This window comes from Marmota monax, unplaced genomic scaffold, assembly GCF_021218885.2.
Source record: "Marmota monax isolate L192 unplaced genomic scaffold, Marmota_monax_Labrador192_F-V1.1 WCK01_AAM20220418_F8-fsc00108, whole genome shotgun sequence".
Classification (NCBI taxonomy): Eukaryota; Metazoa; Chordata; class Mammalia; order Rodentia; family Sciuridae; genus Marmota; species Marmota monax.
This window is the reverse complement of record NW_026694593.1, coordinates 5787783-5801358: the sequence shown is the minus strand read 5'-3', so window position 1 is coordinate 5801358 and position 13576 is coordinate 5787783. Positions and strand designations below refer to the sequence as shown.

The following is a 13576-nucleotide window of genomic DNA, read 5'->3' as shown; positions in this document are numbered from 1 at the left end:
ACATCAGGTTTGAAATCAACAGAGATGACAATGGAAAAATTCAAAACAAAGCTTGGGAATCATTAATAGAAAAGAATCAGTATTTCTTTTATTGATGTATGAGGCTTAAACCTGTGTTTGAACAAGCAAGCCCCATAATAGCACCATAGTTAAGACTCTAGCCTGCTTTTCCAAGCCATCATTTTACAACTTATTAGGCAAACAAGGGATCAAATGTCTTTCATCCACCTGATGTTATCTTTTTATAAACAATGCTAACAAGTCCCACTTGGAACAGCTGAAAATCTTTCAGTAAAAGCTTTAAAGATGAGCTCATTCACTCAGTCTAAATTTTACCAGTTAAATTAGGTCAAATGTAAGGAACTCAAATGATTAGTTGCCTAATCAGAGCCCATTATTTTTAAGTCACTAGCCTACTCCCCCCACCCCTAAAAACAACCTCTCAAAACTCCACTTAGACTCAATTATTGAAAACCCATACATAACCAAATGAAAGGATTAATTTTCATTCCACAACTTCTTAATCCCAGGTTTTCAAATAAAAACCTATCTAAGGAATACTTACCAATACCAGATTGGAAAATTAAAGCCTGCATAGTTATAAATCAGATTTGTCCCACTACAACCAGGTTGCATACAATTACAAATTGGTTCTGTATATACTCTAGAACTGAACTGGAGAAAGTTTAGAATAGAAAAGCTGTAAGAAGAAATAGATTCCTAACTACAGAAGTTACAATTTTCAAAATTTAAATTCAAGACTTTTCTCCCTTTATGTTCGCAGAAATATTTTCTCTGTAAAAATATACACATTTTTACAGACAAATACATTTACAAGCTGTTTCTGTCCTAAAAAAAAAAATGAGAATATTCCACATTTGTAACTAAATGAACCTTAAGTCAAGTATTCATGGCCATTACTATGCTAATGAGACTCATTCAAATCAAGCCAAAGTAGAACAGGCATAAAAGTCCTGAACACTTGGATCTTCTATTCAAGAAAATATACCCGGGAAAGCTAATCACAGAGGAAAAGCTTCCCTTCACTGTTGCACAGTAATGAGGCTTCTAGTCATAGCTCAATTACTTGTAGCTTAAATTTTTCTTTATAGGATCACTGGCATCGCTAGTACTTTTCTTTTCACACTATGGGAAATTAATGAATTTGGCGGGCATATTTAATGAATTTTATGACTAGTCTGGCTACTGACCTCTCTTCTGGTTCTAGACAAGGAAATTAAGTTTTTCCACTAAATCTAACAGTCCTCCTCTGTGGCCTCCCAGTTTGCTTGGTGCTGAAAGTGAACTTTGCTTCTTTCATACAGTGAATTCTTCAAAGGGGACTACTTTTCTCATGTATTTATTCTTGTTAGACATAATCCTCTTGCCACTTGCTTTCTGGCTAGGTTGCTAGAGTGACACTCTTGGAGGTTACAGCCTGGGCAGCTTGAAGTCCAACTTCCATAAATACATTTGATTTCCCAGAAGTTTTGGTGGCTGGAGTTGGTTAACAGTCAACTATTGCACTTACAAGGCTATCTTATTAGATACGCCAAACCAGCTCCTACGCCAGCAACACCTGCAAAAGCCAGCAGCACATTTCTGATGCCGCCTTCTAGGTCCTCTACATGGAAGAACTCCACAAACCCATCCTAGAAAACAAAAAAGAAAAGACCATTTTCAAGTATGGGTTTCTGCCCTCTTAAAAACACCATATACACAGAAAAGATGAGTTTTAATGTCTAATAAGGCACCCCCACCAAAGCAGTGATGAACCAATTACTATTCATCTCTGGGCTGCAAAAGAGACATTTTGAGTCCTTCAGTAAATGGGCACCCATAACAGTTAAATGTCACTTTACTGTACTATTGGTCATATTATGACAACCTATAAAAAGACCACCCCACGCCAAAAATTACTACCTCAAACCCCCACCACATAAGTGCTTAAATGTGTAGATCGGTATTTCTCACTGTGGTTAAGTACCTTCTGCATCAGAACCATCTGGGTGGTATGCTGAAAACACAGGTCCCATCCAGTAAGGGGCCTCCTAGGAATGTATCTTAATGACTATACCCAGGGGACTTTTATTTCTTCAGGGTTTGAGTCCACCGGTCTGACGATTATCCGACTGAATTACAATAACCTACAGAAAACCAGGACCTCTGATACAATTCAGGACGGCCACACACTCTCCCTACAAACCCCTACTTCACCAGCGCCCGGCAGGCGGGTCCAGCCCGCGCCGGGGAGCCCGGAGTTAGTCGCCGCCGCGGCAGGCCTGGCCCTCACTTACCCAGCCTCTTTGTTTGACCAGCCAGTCCCGTTTTGTCCTTACGAGCACGTCTGTGATACTTTCTGCTAAGGGTTCAATGCAGCTTTCTTGGTTTATGCTCTTCAAGTGTTTGGCCACAAAGGCACCAAAAGAAATGAGAGTCACAATCCTGCCCCAGTTTGTTACTCCGTCACTGAAAACATGGACCATCACGCGAGACAGAGACTTGACATCATCCTCGTTTTTGATGTCCAGCTTCCGAAGCATGCCTGGGGAGAAAAGCACGCACGTCCTCGTGGCCCCTTTGTCTCGGCCGGGCCGCGGTCGCCTGCCCACCCGCGGCGGGGAGGTCGCTCTACCCTGACGCTACCGAGCTGGGGCGGCCCCACTCGACTGCCATCCCCCCTTCCGCGTCTCTGGACAGGACTGCACTTCCAAAAGCACCGGGCCCGGCCCGCCCGTCCGGCCGGCGGGCGCCGCCTTACCTTGGAAGGCCGTCTCGTGGTTGCGCTGCACTCCGTCGCCGACCCGCCGCAGGGTCTCCAGCGCCTTCCTGCTGGCGGCCCCCGACCCGTGCAGCGGCTTCGCGTCCTTGGCGCCGGTCGCCTGCTCGCGGAGGTACCGCGAGATGATCTCCAGCGACTGCCGGTACAGCTCGTCCTCCTCCTCCTCCGCGGGCGGCGGCGTCGAGGGCAGCGACCCGTCCGCGCCGGGGCTCTTGGCGGCCTCCCCAACCAGCTCCAGCAAGGGCAGGACCGCCGGCCGCTTCCCGAGGGGCTCGGGCTCGTAGCCGTCCAGCTCCTCTTCGGGCGACATGGCGGCGGCGGGGGCTTCCATCTTCTCAGGCGGCGACACGCAGTAGGAGGGCGCGAGGAAGAGTCGCCTCGCCGGGGTCGCGGTGACGTCGGGGACCTCGGCGCCAATGGGCACCGGCCGCGCGACCCTTCGGGCGTCCTGCGCCTGGGCGGCTGGGGAGCTTCCGCCCGAGAGCGCGCCGGCTTCCCCTCCCCCTGCCTCTCGCCGGGCCGCGGCCTCCTTCTCGGCGGCCAAGAGCTGCGCTCCCGGCGGGGTGGCGCCGCCGCTGGCCCCCAGCCCGGCGCCCCCGCAGTAGAGGTTGAGTCCGATGACCGCGTTCCTCTTAAGGCCGAACATCGCACGCCGCCACCACAGTTTCCAGTCCGTGCGAGAAGACTACGGACGCCTCGACTCCTCTCTCGAAGGAGGCGGAAGTAAGGAGTGGGAGAGGCGCTCCTAGATCACGGTTTTAGAGCCGGTCCTACGCGCTGGCGTCAGAAAAAAACCGAAAAACCATAAAAGGGGAATAGGGGCGGAAGCTTCCGGAGAGTTGCGCATGGCTCTTACCGGCCGGGGCGGGGCCGGGGCGGGGCCGGGGCGGCGACTTCCGTTCTCCAGGCCTCCGGCTGCCGGTTACGTAACGGCGGTTCCGCGCTCTCGGGCTCGAGCGCCTTGGCACCGCCTGGTGCGGTCTTGGACGTGATCAGGTGCCGCCTCCGTCCACGCGCTGACTCGCGAGCCCCCGTTTTTGTGTGCCAGAGGTTTTGTCTGTTTTTCCTCTCGGCTACTGGGGGTTCTACTCAGCGGCGCTCGGTTGAAGTTTTTGAGACAGGGTCTCCTAAAGTTCAGGAGACCAGGATATCTTGGAACTTGCCATCCTGTTTCAGCCTCCCGAGGCGCTGGGATCATAGGCGTGCGTCATCTTGCCCGGCTTGTGCCAGTTTTCTTTCTTTTTTTTTTTTTTAATATTTATTCTTAAGTTTTAGGTGGACACAGTATCTTCATTTTACATATATGTGGTGCCGAGGATCGAACCCAGTGCTTCGTGCATGCCAGGCAAGCACTCTACCACTGAGCCACAACCCCAGCCTTTTCTACATGTCGTAGATGGATACAGTACCTTTATTTTATTTATTTTTATGTGGTGCTGAGGATTTGAACCTAGGGCCTCATACATGCTAGAAGAGCGCTCTAGCGTTGAGCCACAAATAAGCCTCAATTTTTTTTTTTTTTGTACCAGGGATTGAACACATCCACAGCCCGTGTTTTGTTAATTTTTTTTTTTTTAATAAGTTTAGAGACCGGGTCCTACTAGGTTGCTTACAGCCTCACTAAGTTGCTGAGGCTGGCCTCGAACCTGTGATCCTTTTGCCTCAGCCCCCTGGGCCTGTTGACTACAGGCGAGTGCCACCTCGGAGGTTGAGGAAAAATGGGATGAGGAGCAAGTCTTATGTGGGTTAAATAAAAGGGCAGTGTTGGGAACCTGTAACCATTTTGCACATTCTCAGCTGCTCTCAGTCCAGCCATGTTTGGAAATCGGAATAGTCCATGGACTTCCATAAAGAACCTTTTACATATAAAGTGGACTATGCAGAAGTGATCCTCCACTTTTTTCCTGTCTCCCTACTTTCCCTTCCCTCATCTCTCTTCCACACTCTACTGCCATTTACAAATAAGCCTTACTGAATCAGCACCTCTTCTGAGCGAGCTCTTTATTTTTTGTATTGGTAATAAGGCACGTTAACTTTAGGGAGAGAACAAGAATCTTATGTTATATGCCATGTATGTCAACTTCAATTGAAGGTTAAAAGATCTCTAAAAATAATAATAGCTAAAATTTGAGAATAAGGTACTTGAGGAACATAAGCAGGATAGGTTAAACAAGGTTCATAGTCATTGAAATATGGTTTAGCAGGGTGTGAGGAACAGGACTGTCATCCCAGCTGGTTTTTTTCTTTTAAAATTATTTTAATCTTTATGTGGTGCTGAGGATCAAACCCAGTGCCTCCCATATGCTAGGCAAGCGCACTGTCACTGAGCCACAGCTCGGGCCCCTAGCTGATCTTGAACTTGAAATCTTCCTGCCTCAGCCTCCAGAGTCGCTGGGATTATAGGCATGTGCCACCAAGCCCAACCCAAAATATTATTTTATCAGGTAGTGAAGTGCAAGGAAATTGAGGAAATAGCAAAAGCAATGGCTTTTCCTTTCTCAGAGGCTGTAAAAGAAATGCAAGTTTCACTTTATAAACCAAGAAATCACGAGTCCACCAATTGTACTGCAGTTCGTTAGTTTACTCTTCTATGTTCCTAAATGTCTCTTGGAATCTCCTATCAAACTGCCAATATTTCTTCCTCCCTTCTTCACAGAAAGCTGAAGCAATCAGAAGAGAAAACTTCATTTCCCTTCACTAAATCTACTAATTTACTGCTGTTGTTCCCATCCTGTCTGCCTTTCCTGTGGTTAAAATGAATAAACCTCTGCTAAGATCAGCCTCTTCATGTGTGCGTTGAATCCCATCTCCTTTGCCTACTGACGTACTCACAGTTATCCCTTTATATTCACACATCATCCATTTATTCCTGTTTATTATGGAAACATTTTCATCAGAATATAAACTTAATATTCTTTCTCACAAGCTTAACCAAAATTCTTTAATACTGTTTTATTTTGTTACAGGATTTCATATTGTGCAGGCTTTTCTTGAATTCTTGACTCAAGTCTCCCTCCCACCTCAAACTTCTGAGTAGACTCTAGATTCTACCACATCCAGCTTGAGCTTCCTTTTTTTTTTTTTTTTTCTTTGTACTGGGAACTGAACTCAGGATAAGATATTATCTGTATTACACTTAACCACTGAGCCACATCCCCAGCCCTTTTTTTATATTTTATTTAGAGACAGGGTCTCACTGAGTTGCAAGTGCCTCATTAAATTGCTGAGGCTGGCTTTGAACTCCTACTTCAGCCTCCCAAGCTGCTGGAATTTTAGGCATGCACCACCAGGCCCAACTTTGATGCTTCCTTGTATAGCAAAAACTTCAACCTCCTAAACTCATTTTCTCCCTTGAGCCCAGTTCAGTTAACTTTTCATTCCTACCACTCCAAAGAAACCATTCTTGTAGATATTATCACTGGTCTCAGTGATCTTTTGCAACCTTCCTTTTACCTGACTTCAAGCAGTCTTTGATGTGATTGATTAGTGCATTTGGAACACTTTATTCATGTACCTTCTAGAGTACCATATACTCCTAGTTTTTCCTTCTTCCCCACTGTCTACTCTTTAGGTTTATTAATTTCTTGATGCTATCCACTTGATGAGAACACTCACCCTGCTTCCTTTTGTAACCCTACTTATGCCTGGCTCATGGCAGATGCTCCACTGTTGAATGGATAAATTGAAATGTTAATAACAAGGTATATGTAAAGGTTAGAAAAGTGGGATGGGGCCATATTACTGAAGGGTTTGAAAGTCAAAGAGGTATTTGGGCATAAGCAGAATAGGTAAACAAGGTTCATAGTCTTTAAAATATGGTTAAGCAGGGTGTGGTGGCACAGGACTGTAATCCCAGCTGGCCTGTAATCCCACTAGGATACCATGATGTTTGCTATGATTTAACTTCATTAATTGTATTAGAATAGATTAAGAGAGAAAGGATTAGAGGCAAAGAAATAAAGTAGGAGGCCACTGCAACATGACAGCCAAGAAATAATGGTAAGCCAGGCATGGGCACATCCTGCAATTTCAGCAACTTGGGAGGCTGGGGCAGGAGGATCACAAGTGGGAGGCCAGCCTGGGCAACTTATTGAGACCCTTTCTCAAAATAAAAATACAAAGGGCTGAGGATATAGCTCAGTGGTACAGTGCCCTTGGCTCAATCCCAAGTACAGAAGAAAAAAAATATACTGAGTGATAGTAAAGTAGAATTAAAGAAGGTCAGTTTAAACTCTGTGGAGGCAGAGTCCATAGGACTTAATGACTAAGATGATGATAGAATGTGACATTATGATAAGATAGTTATCTGTATTACACAAGGTAAATGGGTGGCTACCTTGTAGATTCTTAGAGAATCATTACTCTCACCAGTAGGCGAAAGGGTTTGTGCAGCAGAGACAAGAACCAATATGATCTCTTGGAGGTCCTGTCCTCAGGGAATTTTTCCCCGCTTTGAGGGGGGACTCATTATGTTGCCCAGGCTGACTTCAACTGGGCTCAAGGGATATGTCTCGCTCAATCTCCTGAGTCGCACTTCAGGACTACCACTGTACCTATCTCCGCCTCTTGAGTAGCTGAGGTTATAAGCCTGTATCATTGCACCTGGCTTCTTTTTCTTTTTTAGGTCCCATATAAACTCATGCTTTGAGAGACTTTCTGTTAATGTAAATTTCCAGAACTACTGGAGTAACCTGTTCTCTTCCTCTAACCTAAGGATAATAATCTTTTCCCCTTTAAGCTTAATGGCAAATTTATACCTTCCTTCTTTCCTCTCCTGTTCCCTTTGCCATAATCTTTCATATTGTTCCTTCTACCATCAGTTCGTCCCACCATAATCAATAATTTTTGTGTAATCATAATGATACCTAGTCTTCACAGGTATCACTGGCATATAATTAGAGTTTAGCAATCTCTCAGGTGTGACAAACATTGCTAGTTGACTTATCTGATATTCTCCCCTTCTTCCTTTCTGACATGCCCCAGAGTTTTTTTTTTTTTTTTTTTAAGAATTACAACATGTTTAGCTTTCCAGAACATTGATAAAACTAATTGTGGTGAAGTAGCCTACTTATTTGGGAGAGAAGTATAATTATAAATGATCGTCATTCATTCAACACTCAAGTTATTAAGCTGGGGATACAAAAGTAAATAAGGCATGTCCCTTGTCTTTAGGTACATAATGAAGAATTATAAAATAGCTGGGGATGTAGTTCTGTGGTAGAGCACGTGCCTCGCATGCACCAGGTCCATCCCAGAAATTAAAAACAAAACTAGGGCCAGGATATAGCTCAGTTGGTAGAGTGCTTGCCTCACATGCACAAGACCCTGGGTTCAAATCCCAGCACCACAAAAAGCAGACAAACCAAAAAACCACTTCACTGGGTAGTGGGGAATGGTAACATACTCCTGTAATCCCAACTGCTTGGGGGCTGAGGCAGGAGAATCACAAGTTCAGAGTCAGCCTCAGAAACTTTATGAGGCCCTGAGCAAGTTAGTGAGACCCTGTCTCGAATATAAATTAACAAGGGCTGGGGATGTGGCTCAGTGATTGAGCACCCCTGGGTTCAATCCCTGGTACTGAAAGAAAACCAGCAGGGCATGTTTTCCATGTAATCCCTGTTTATAATCTGAGCAATTGGAGAGACTGAGGCAGGAGAATCGCAAATTCAAGATCAGCCTTGTCAATTTAGTGAGGCCCTAGCAAATTAGAAAGACCCTGTCTCAAAAAAAAAAAAAAAAAAAAAAAAAGCTGAGATTGTGGGTGGGCTGGGGATGTAGCTCAGTGGGTTCAATCTCTGGAAGTCCTCACCCCCACCCCCACCCTGCCCCACTGCCCCCTGCGGGGTGGAGGGGGGAATTTCAGGAGAAGGGGTAGGGGCTGTGCTCAGTGGTTAAGTGCCCCTGGATTCAATCCCCAGTACCAAAAGCAAAACAAACAAACAAACAAACCTGAATCATTATAAATCAACATGGCATTCAGTAAAATTCAAACAAGGAAGAGAACTTTAACCTTATAAATTGGATCACTGCCAACACTACAGCAGGGAGGGGAGGGAGCATGGGGGTAGGAATGACAGTAGAATGAATCGGACATTATTACCCTATGTGCATATGTGATTACATGCATGACCTGTGTAACTCTACATCGTGTACAACCAGACAGATGAGAAGTTATACTCCATATATGTATGATGTGTCAAAATGCATTCTACTGTCATGTATAACTAATCAGGCAAATAAAAAATGTTAAAAAACATTATAGCAATCTTCAATCCCATTTAGTGGTGTAGCATATTAGAAGCATTCTCTTTAAGGAAAAGAAGCCAGGCACACTGGTACATGCTTGTAATCCCAATGACTCAGGAGGCTGAGGCAGGAGGATAGCAAGTTCAAGGCCAGCCTGGGCAACTAAAAGAGACCCTGTCTCAAAATAAAAAATAAAAAGGGCCGGGGGCATAGCACAGTGGTAGAGAGTACCTGGATTCAATCCCCAGTACTGCAAATAAAATAAGGACAAGAAGGGAACTTTCTATCACTGTTCATATTTCTTGGAGTAGAGTGAAAAAGAAAAGGAACAAGGATAAAAAGGAAGAAACAAAACTGACAATATTCACAGATAATAAAACTACATTTGTGTGTGTGTGTGTGTGTGTGTGTGTGTTGGGGATTGAACTGAGGGGTGTTTAACCACTGAGCCACGGCTCCAGTCTGTTTTTATTTTTATTTTTTGTTTTGAGACAGGATCTCATTAAATTGCTGAGGCTGGCTTTGAACTTGGCAATCCTACTGCCTCAGCCTCCCAAGCCACTGGGATTACAGGCCTGTGCCACTGTACCCAGCCAAAACTGCATCTTTTTCTTTTTTTTTTTTTTAATTTTTTGAGATGGGGGTCTTACTGTGTTGTCTGGGCTGATCTCAAACTTGTGGGCTCAAGTGATCCTTACCAAAATTTCTTAAACAAGACATAAAAATCAGTAACTGCCTGGCACAATGATACACACCTATAACCCCAGTTACTGGAGAGGCCAAGAAAGGAGGATCACAAGTTCAAGGTCAGCCTAGCCAATTTAGTGAGACCCTCCCTGTCTTTTAAAAAAAAAGTCACTAAAGAGAAAAAAAATGAACATATGAAAAATGAAAACAACAAGCTTAGTACCAAAATAAAACTATCAGCAAAATGCATGAGCACACAGAAGAGGAAATAATTAACTCTGCCTTGGGAGAAAATGATTTCAGATGAATATCAAGCTATGCAGAGAAAGGACAAAACATTTCAAACAGGTACATATGCAGACAGAGAGAGGCAAAATAATCTGACCTGTTCAAGGAAGTACCAGGGGTAGAATGCAGAGGGGTATGCATGAGGACACAGGCTTCAAATCAGCTCAGCCCAGCCCCACCATTCACCAACTCTGAGATTCTGGGCAAATGATTTTATCTCTGAGTGTGTTTGAGTGACAGTATTCTTATTTCATGAGGTTGTAAGGATCTAAGGCATCAGTTCTCAAAGCCTGGTAAACAGACTGAAGAGTCCCCTGATCCCTGTGGGAGGCAATCCTTGAGGTAAAAAATATTTTTACAATATTAAGATGTTATTTGCCTCCTTCACTGATTTTCACACTGTTCGTGCTAAAGCAATGAGAGTAAAACTGCTAACAAATCAGCACAAAACAATGGGCTGGGGTTATGGCTCAATGGTGAAGCACTTGCCTAGCATGTGTGGGTCACTGGGTTTGATCCCCAGCATCACATAAAAATAAACAAATTAAAGATATTGTATCCAGCTACAACTCAAAATATTTAAAAAATATATAGCATAAGACAGGCAGTGGTGCCTGGTATAGTGAGCACACTTATAATCCCAGCTACTTGGAACGCTGAGGGAGGCACAAGTTTGAGGCTAGCCTCATCAACTTAGTGAGATGCTCAGCAACTCAGTGAGACCCTGTCTCAAAATAAATCGAAAAAAAGATCTGGGTATGTAACTCAGTGGTAAAGTGTCCCTGGGTTTAATCTCCAGCCAATCCCCTCCAACCCCCCAAAAAGGCACTGTGGTGCACACCTTTAATCCAAGCAAGGAAGACCAAGGCAGGTGAATCACAAATTTGAGGCCAGCACTGGCAACTTAGTAGATCCTGCCAATCAATCAATCAATCAATCAATCAATCAATCAATAGGCTGAGGATGCAGCTTCATGGTAGAGCACCCCAAGATAAACTCCCAGTACCACAAAGTAATAATAATAATAATTAAAAAAAAATTTTTTGTGGTGCTGAGGATCAAACCCAGGGTCTCCTGCATGCTAGGCAAACACTTTACCACTGAGCCACATCCCCAGTCCCAATAATAATAATTTTTAAAAAGAAAAGAAAAAGCCAGGTACAGTGGCATGTGCCTATAATCCCAGTGGCTCTAGAGGCTGAGCTAGGAGGGTTCCGAGTTCAAAGCCAGCTTCAGCAACATAGTGAGGCCCTAAGCAAATTATTGAGACCCTGTCTTTAAATAAAATACAGAAAAGGGCTGGGAATGTACTCAGTGGTTAAGTTCCCCCTGAGTTCAGTCCCTGGTACCAAAACAAAAAAGGCCGGGGGATAGCTTAGAGGTAGAACACATGCCTAGCATGTGTTTTGATTACCAGCACCTCAAAAAAAAGAAAGAAAGAAAGAAAGAAAAATCAATTCAGTGACACAAAACTGTACTAGTAGTCAGTTTTCACATTTTCAGTGATGAAAAAGATGGATTTTACTTATGAATGACTTTGATGAAGCAATAAAAATTAATTTTAGTGAATCTCAACCCTTGAATGTGTGGCTATCTATTTATTTATTTTTTTGTACCTGGGATTGAACTCAGAGGTGATTAATCACTGAGTCACATCCCAGTCCTTTTTAGTTTTACTTTGAGACGGGATCTTGCTAAATTGCTGAGGCTGGTCTCAAACTTAAAATCCTCCTATCTCAGCCTTCTGAGCCACTGGGATTACAAGTGTGTGCACCACTCCCAGCTAATATATGGCTTTTTAATATTCTCTTGGGTAAGATAAAAAAATGTACCAAGTAAAATACTTAGCTTTAATCAGACGCCTTGGCACACACCTGTAATCCCAGTGACTCGGGAAACTGAGGCAAGAGAATCCCAAATTCAAAGCAATTTACTGAGGTCCTGAGCACTTTAGTGAGACTCTGTCTCAAAAAAAGCAAAAAAAGGGCTGGAGCCTACTCTTCTAGGCCCTTCATTCACTTGCCCCATTCATTTAGTAAAAACATATCGAGTGCCAACAATAGTTGTAGACTCGACAGATATATCAGACATTAAAAAAAAAGGACAATGATCTCTGTCTCTGGTAAGACAGAGGGTAAGAGGGTAACCAATAAGCAGGGGATAATAAAATGAAACATTAAAAAAAAAAAAGAGGGCTGGAGATGTGGCTCAGTGATAAAGCACCCCTGGGCTCAACCCCCAGTACAAACAAAAAAAAAAGTACTTTTGCTTTATATCAAAGGTTGATTTTGTCTCCAGGAAAAGCAGTGGTTCAGTTGTTTGGATTATGAGCTTAATTAACTTTTTAAATTTTTTTCTCATTACTGTGCTGGAGATTGAACCCAGGATCTATCTTGTGTACTCTAGGCAAAGTGCTGTGCCACTGAACTATACCTCCAGACTTTTTTTTTTTTTTTAATCAAACACCTTTTAACTTGAAAGGTTGACTGACATCCAAACTATAATTATTCAGGGCTGGGATATAGCTCAGGGGTAGAGTGCATATCTATCATGCATGAGGCCCTGAGTTTGATTTCTTAGTAATGCCAACAACAAGGTTATTCAGCAGGCACAGTGGTACATGCCTATAATCCTAGGCTGGCCTCGAACCTTTGATCCTTCTGTCTCAGTCTCCTGAGTTGCCAGGATTATAGGTGTATACCATTTTGCCCAACTCTTAGACTGTTATGGTTTTAATAAATGTGGTGTGTGTGTATCACATTATATATGGATAATGAAATTTTCAACATTTACAATATCTGCATAACTAAGTGAACCATTTTCCAAAGAACCAATGCATAATGTCTTAAATATGGTTGCAAAAGGCAGTAGGCAAGTGATGGGGTTGGGGAGTTGATTACTGGGAATCCACCTAGGAAGTTGTTGCAATTGTCTGGAAAGAATTTGGGGCACAGTGGTGCATGTCTGTAATCAGGGCAATTTGGGAAACTGAGCATTCTTGAAGTCCTAAATTCAATCCCAGCACCATAAAATAAACAAAAAGATAAAGGAACAATTAGCCCTGTCCTTCCACATAAGGAGAACTGAATAAAAGGTAATTCTCATGAGATAAGAAACAACTATGTGAGATGTTTCTACTCAACCCCTTTTTTTGGTGGTGCTGAGGATTAAACCCAGGGTTTCACATATGTTAGACAAGTGCTCTACCACTGAGCTACATTCCCTGCCCCATTTCTACAAAAAGGGAAAGTTAAATGTAGATTTTTTTTTTTTTAAAGAGAGAGAGAGAATTTTTTAACATTTATTTTTTAGTTTTTTGGCGGGCACAGCATCTTTGTTTGTATGTGGTGCTGAGGATCGAACCCGGATGCCAGGAGAGCGCGCTACCACCTGAGCCACATCCCCAGCCCCTTAAATGTAGATTGAAGAACTAATCTAAGCCAGTTTTTAAATGGTAGTTAGCATTCAGGTCTAATTTCAGATCCTTTCTCCTTCAGGAGACTATAGGGGAGGAGAGAAGAGGATCTAATGGGACTCTGAGGGAACACCAACATTCTATGGATGGATTAGGAA

At 43.5% G+C, this 13576-nt stretch overlaps 1 protein-coding gene across 2 annotated transcripts; it reads right to left on the bottom strand.

Moving 5' to 3' along the window:
• Positions 1 to 62: 62 nt before the first annotated feature.
• Positions 63 to 3579, bottom strand: Mcl1 (MCL1 apoptosis regulator, BCL2 family member). Of its 2 annotated transcripts, XM_046421907.2 has the most exons (3): positions 2762 to 3539; positions 2298 to 2545; positions 63 to 1652 (listed from the first exon to the last, which is right to left on the bottom strand). In XM_046421907.2, the coding sequence occupies exons 1-3, from the start codon at positions 3426 to 3428 to the stop codon at positions 1536 to 1538; spliced, it is 1032 nt and encodes a 343-aa protein (XP_046277863.1). In that variant the 5' UTR covers positions 3429 to 3539; the 3' UTR covers positions 63 to 1535. The 2 variants fall into 2 exon arrangements, with proteins under 2 accessions (XP_046277863.1, XP_046277864.1); XM_046421908.2 differs by lacking the exon at positions 2298 to 2545 and having other exon boundaries at positions 2762 to 3579.
• Positions 3580 to 13576: the final 9997 nt, after the last annotated feature.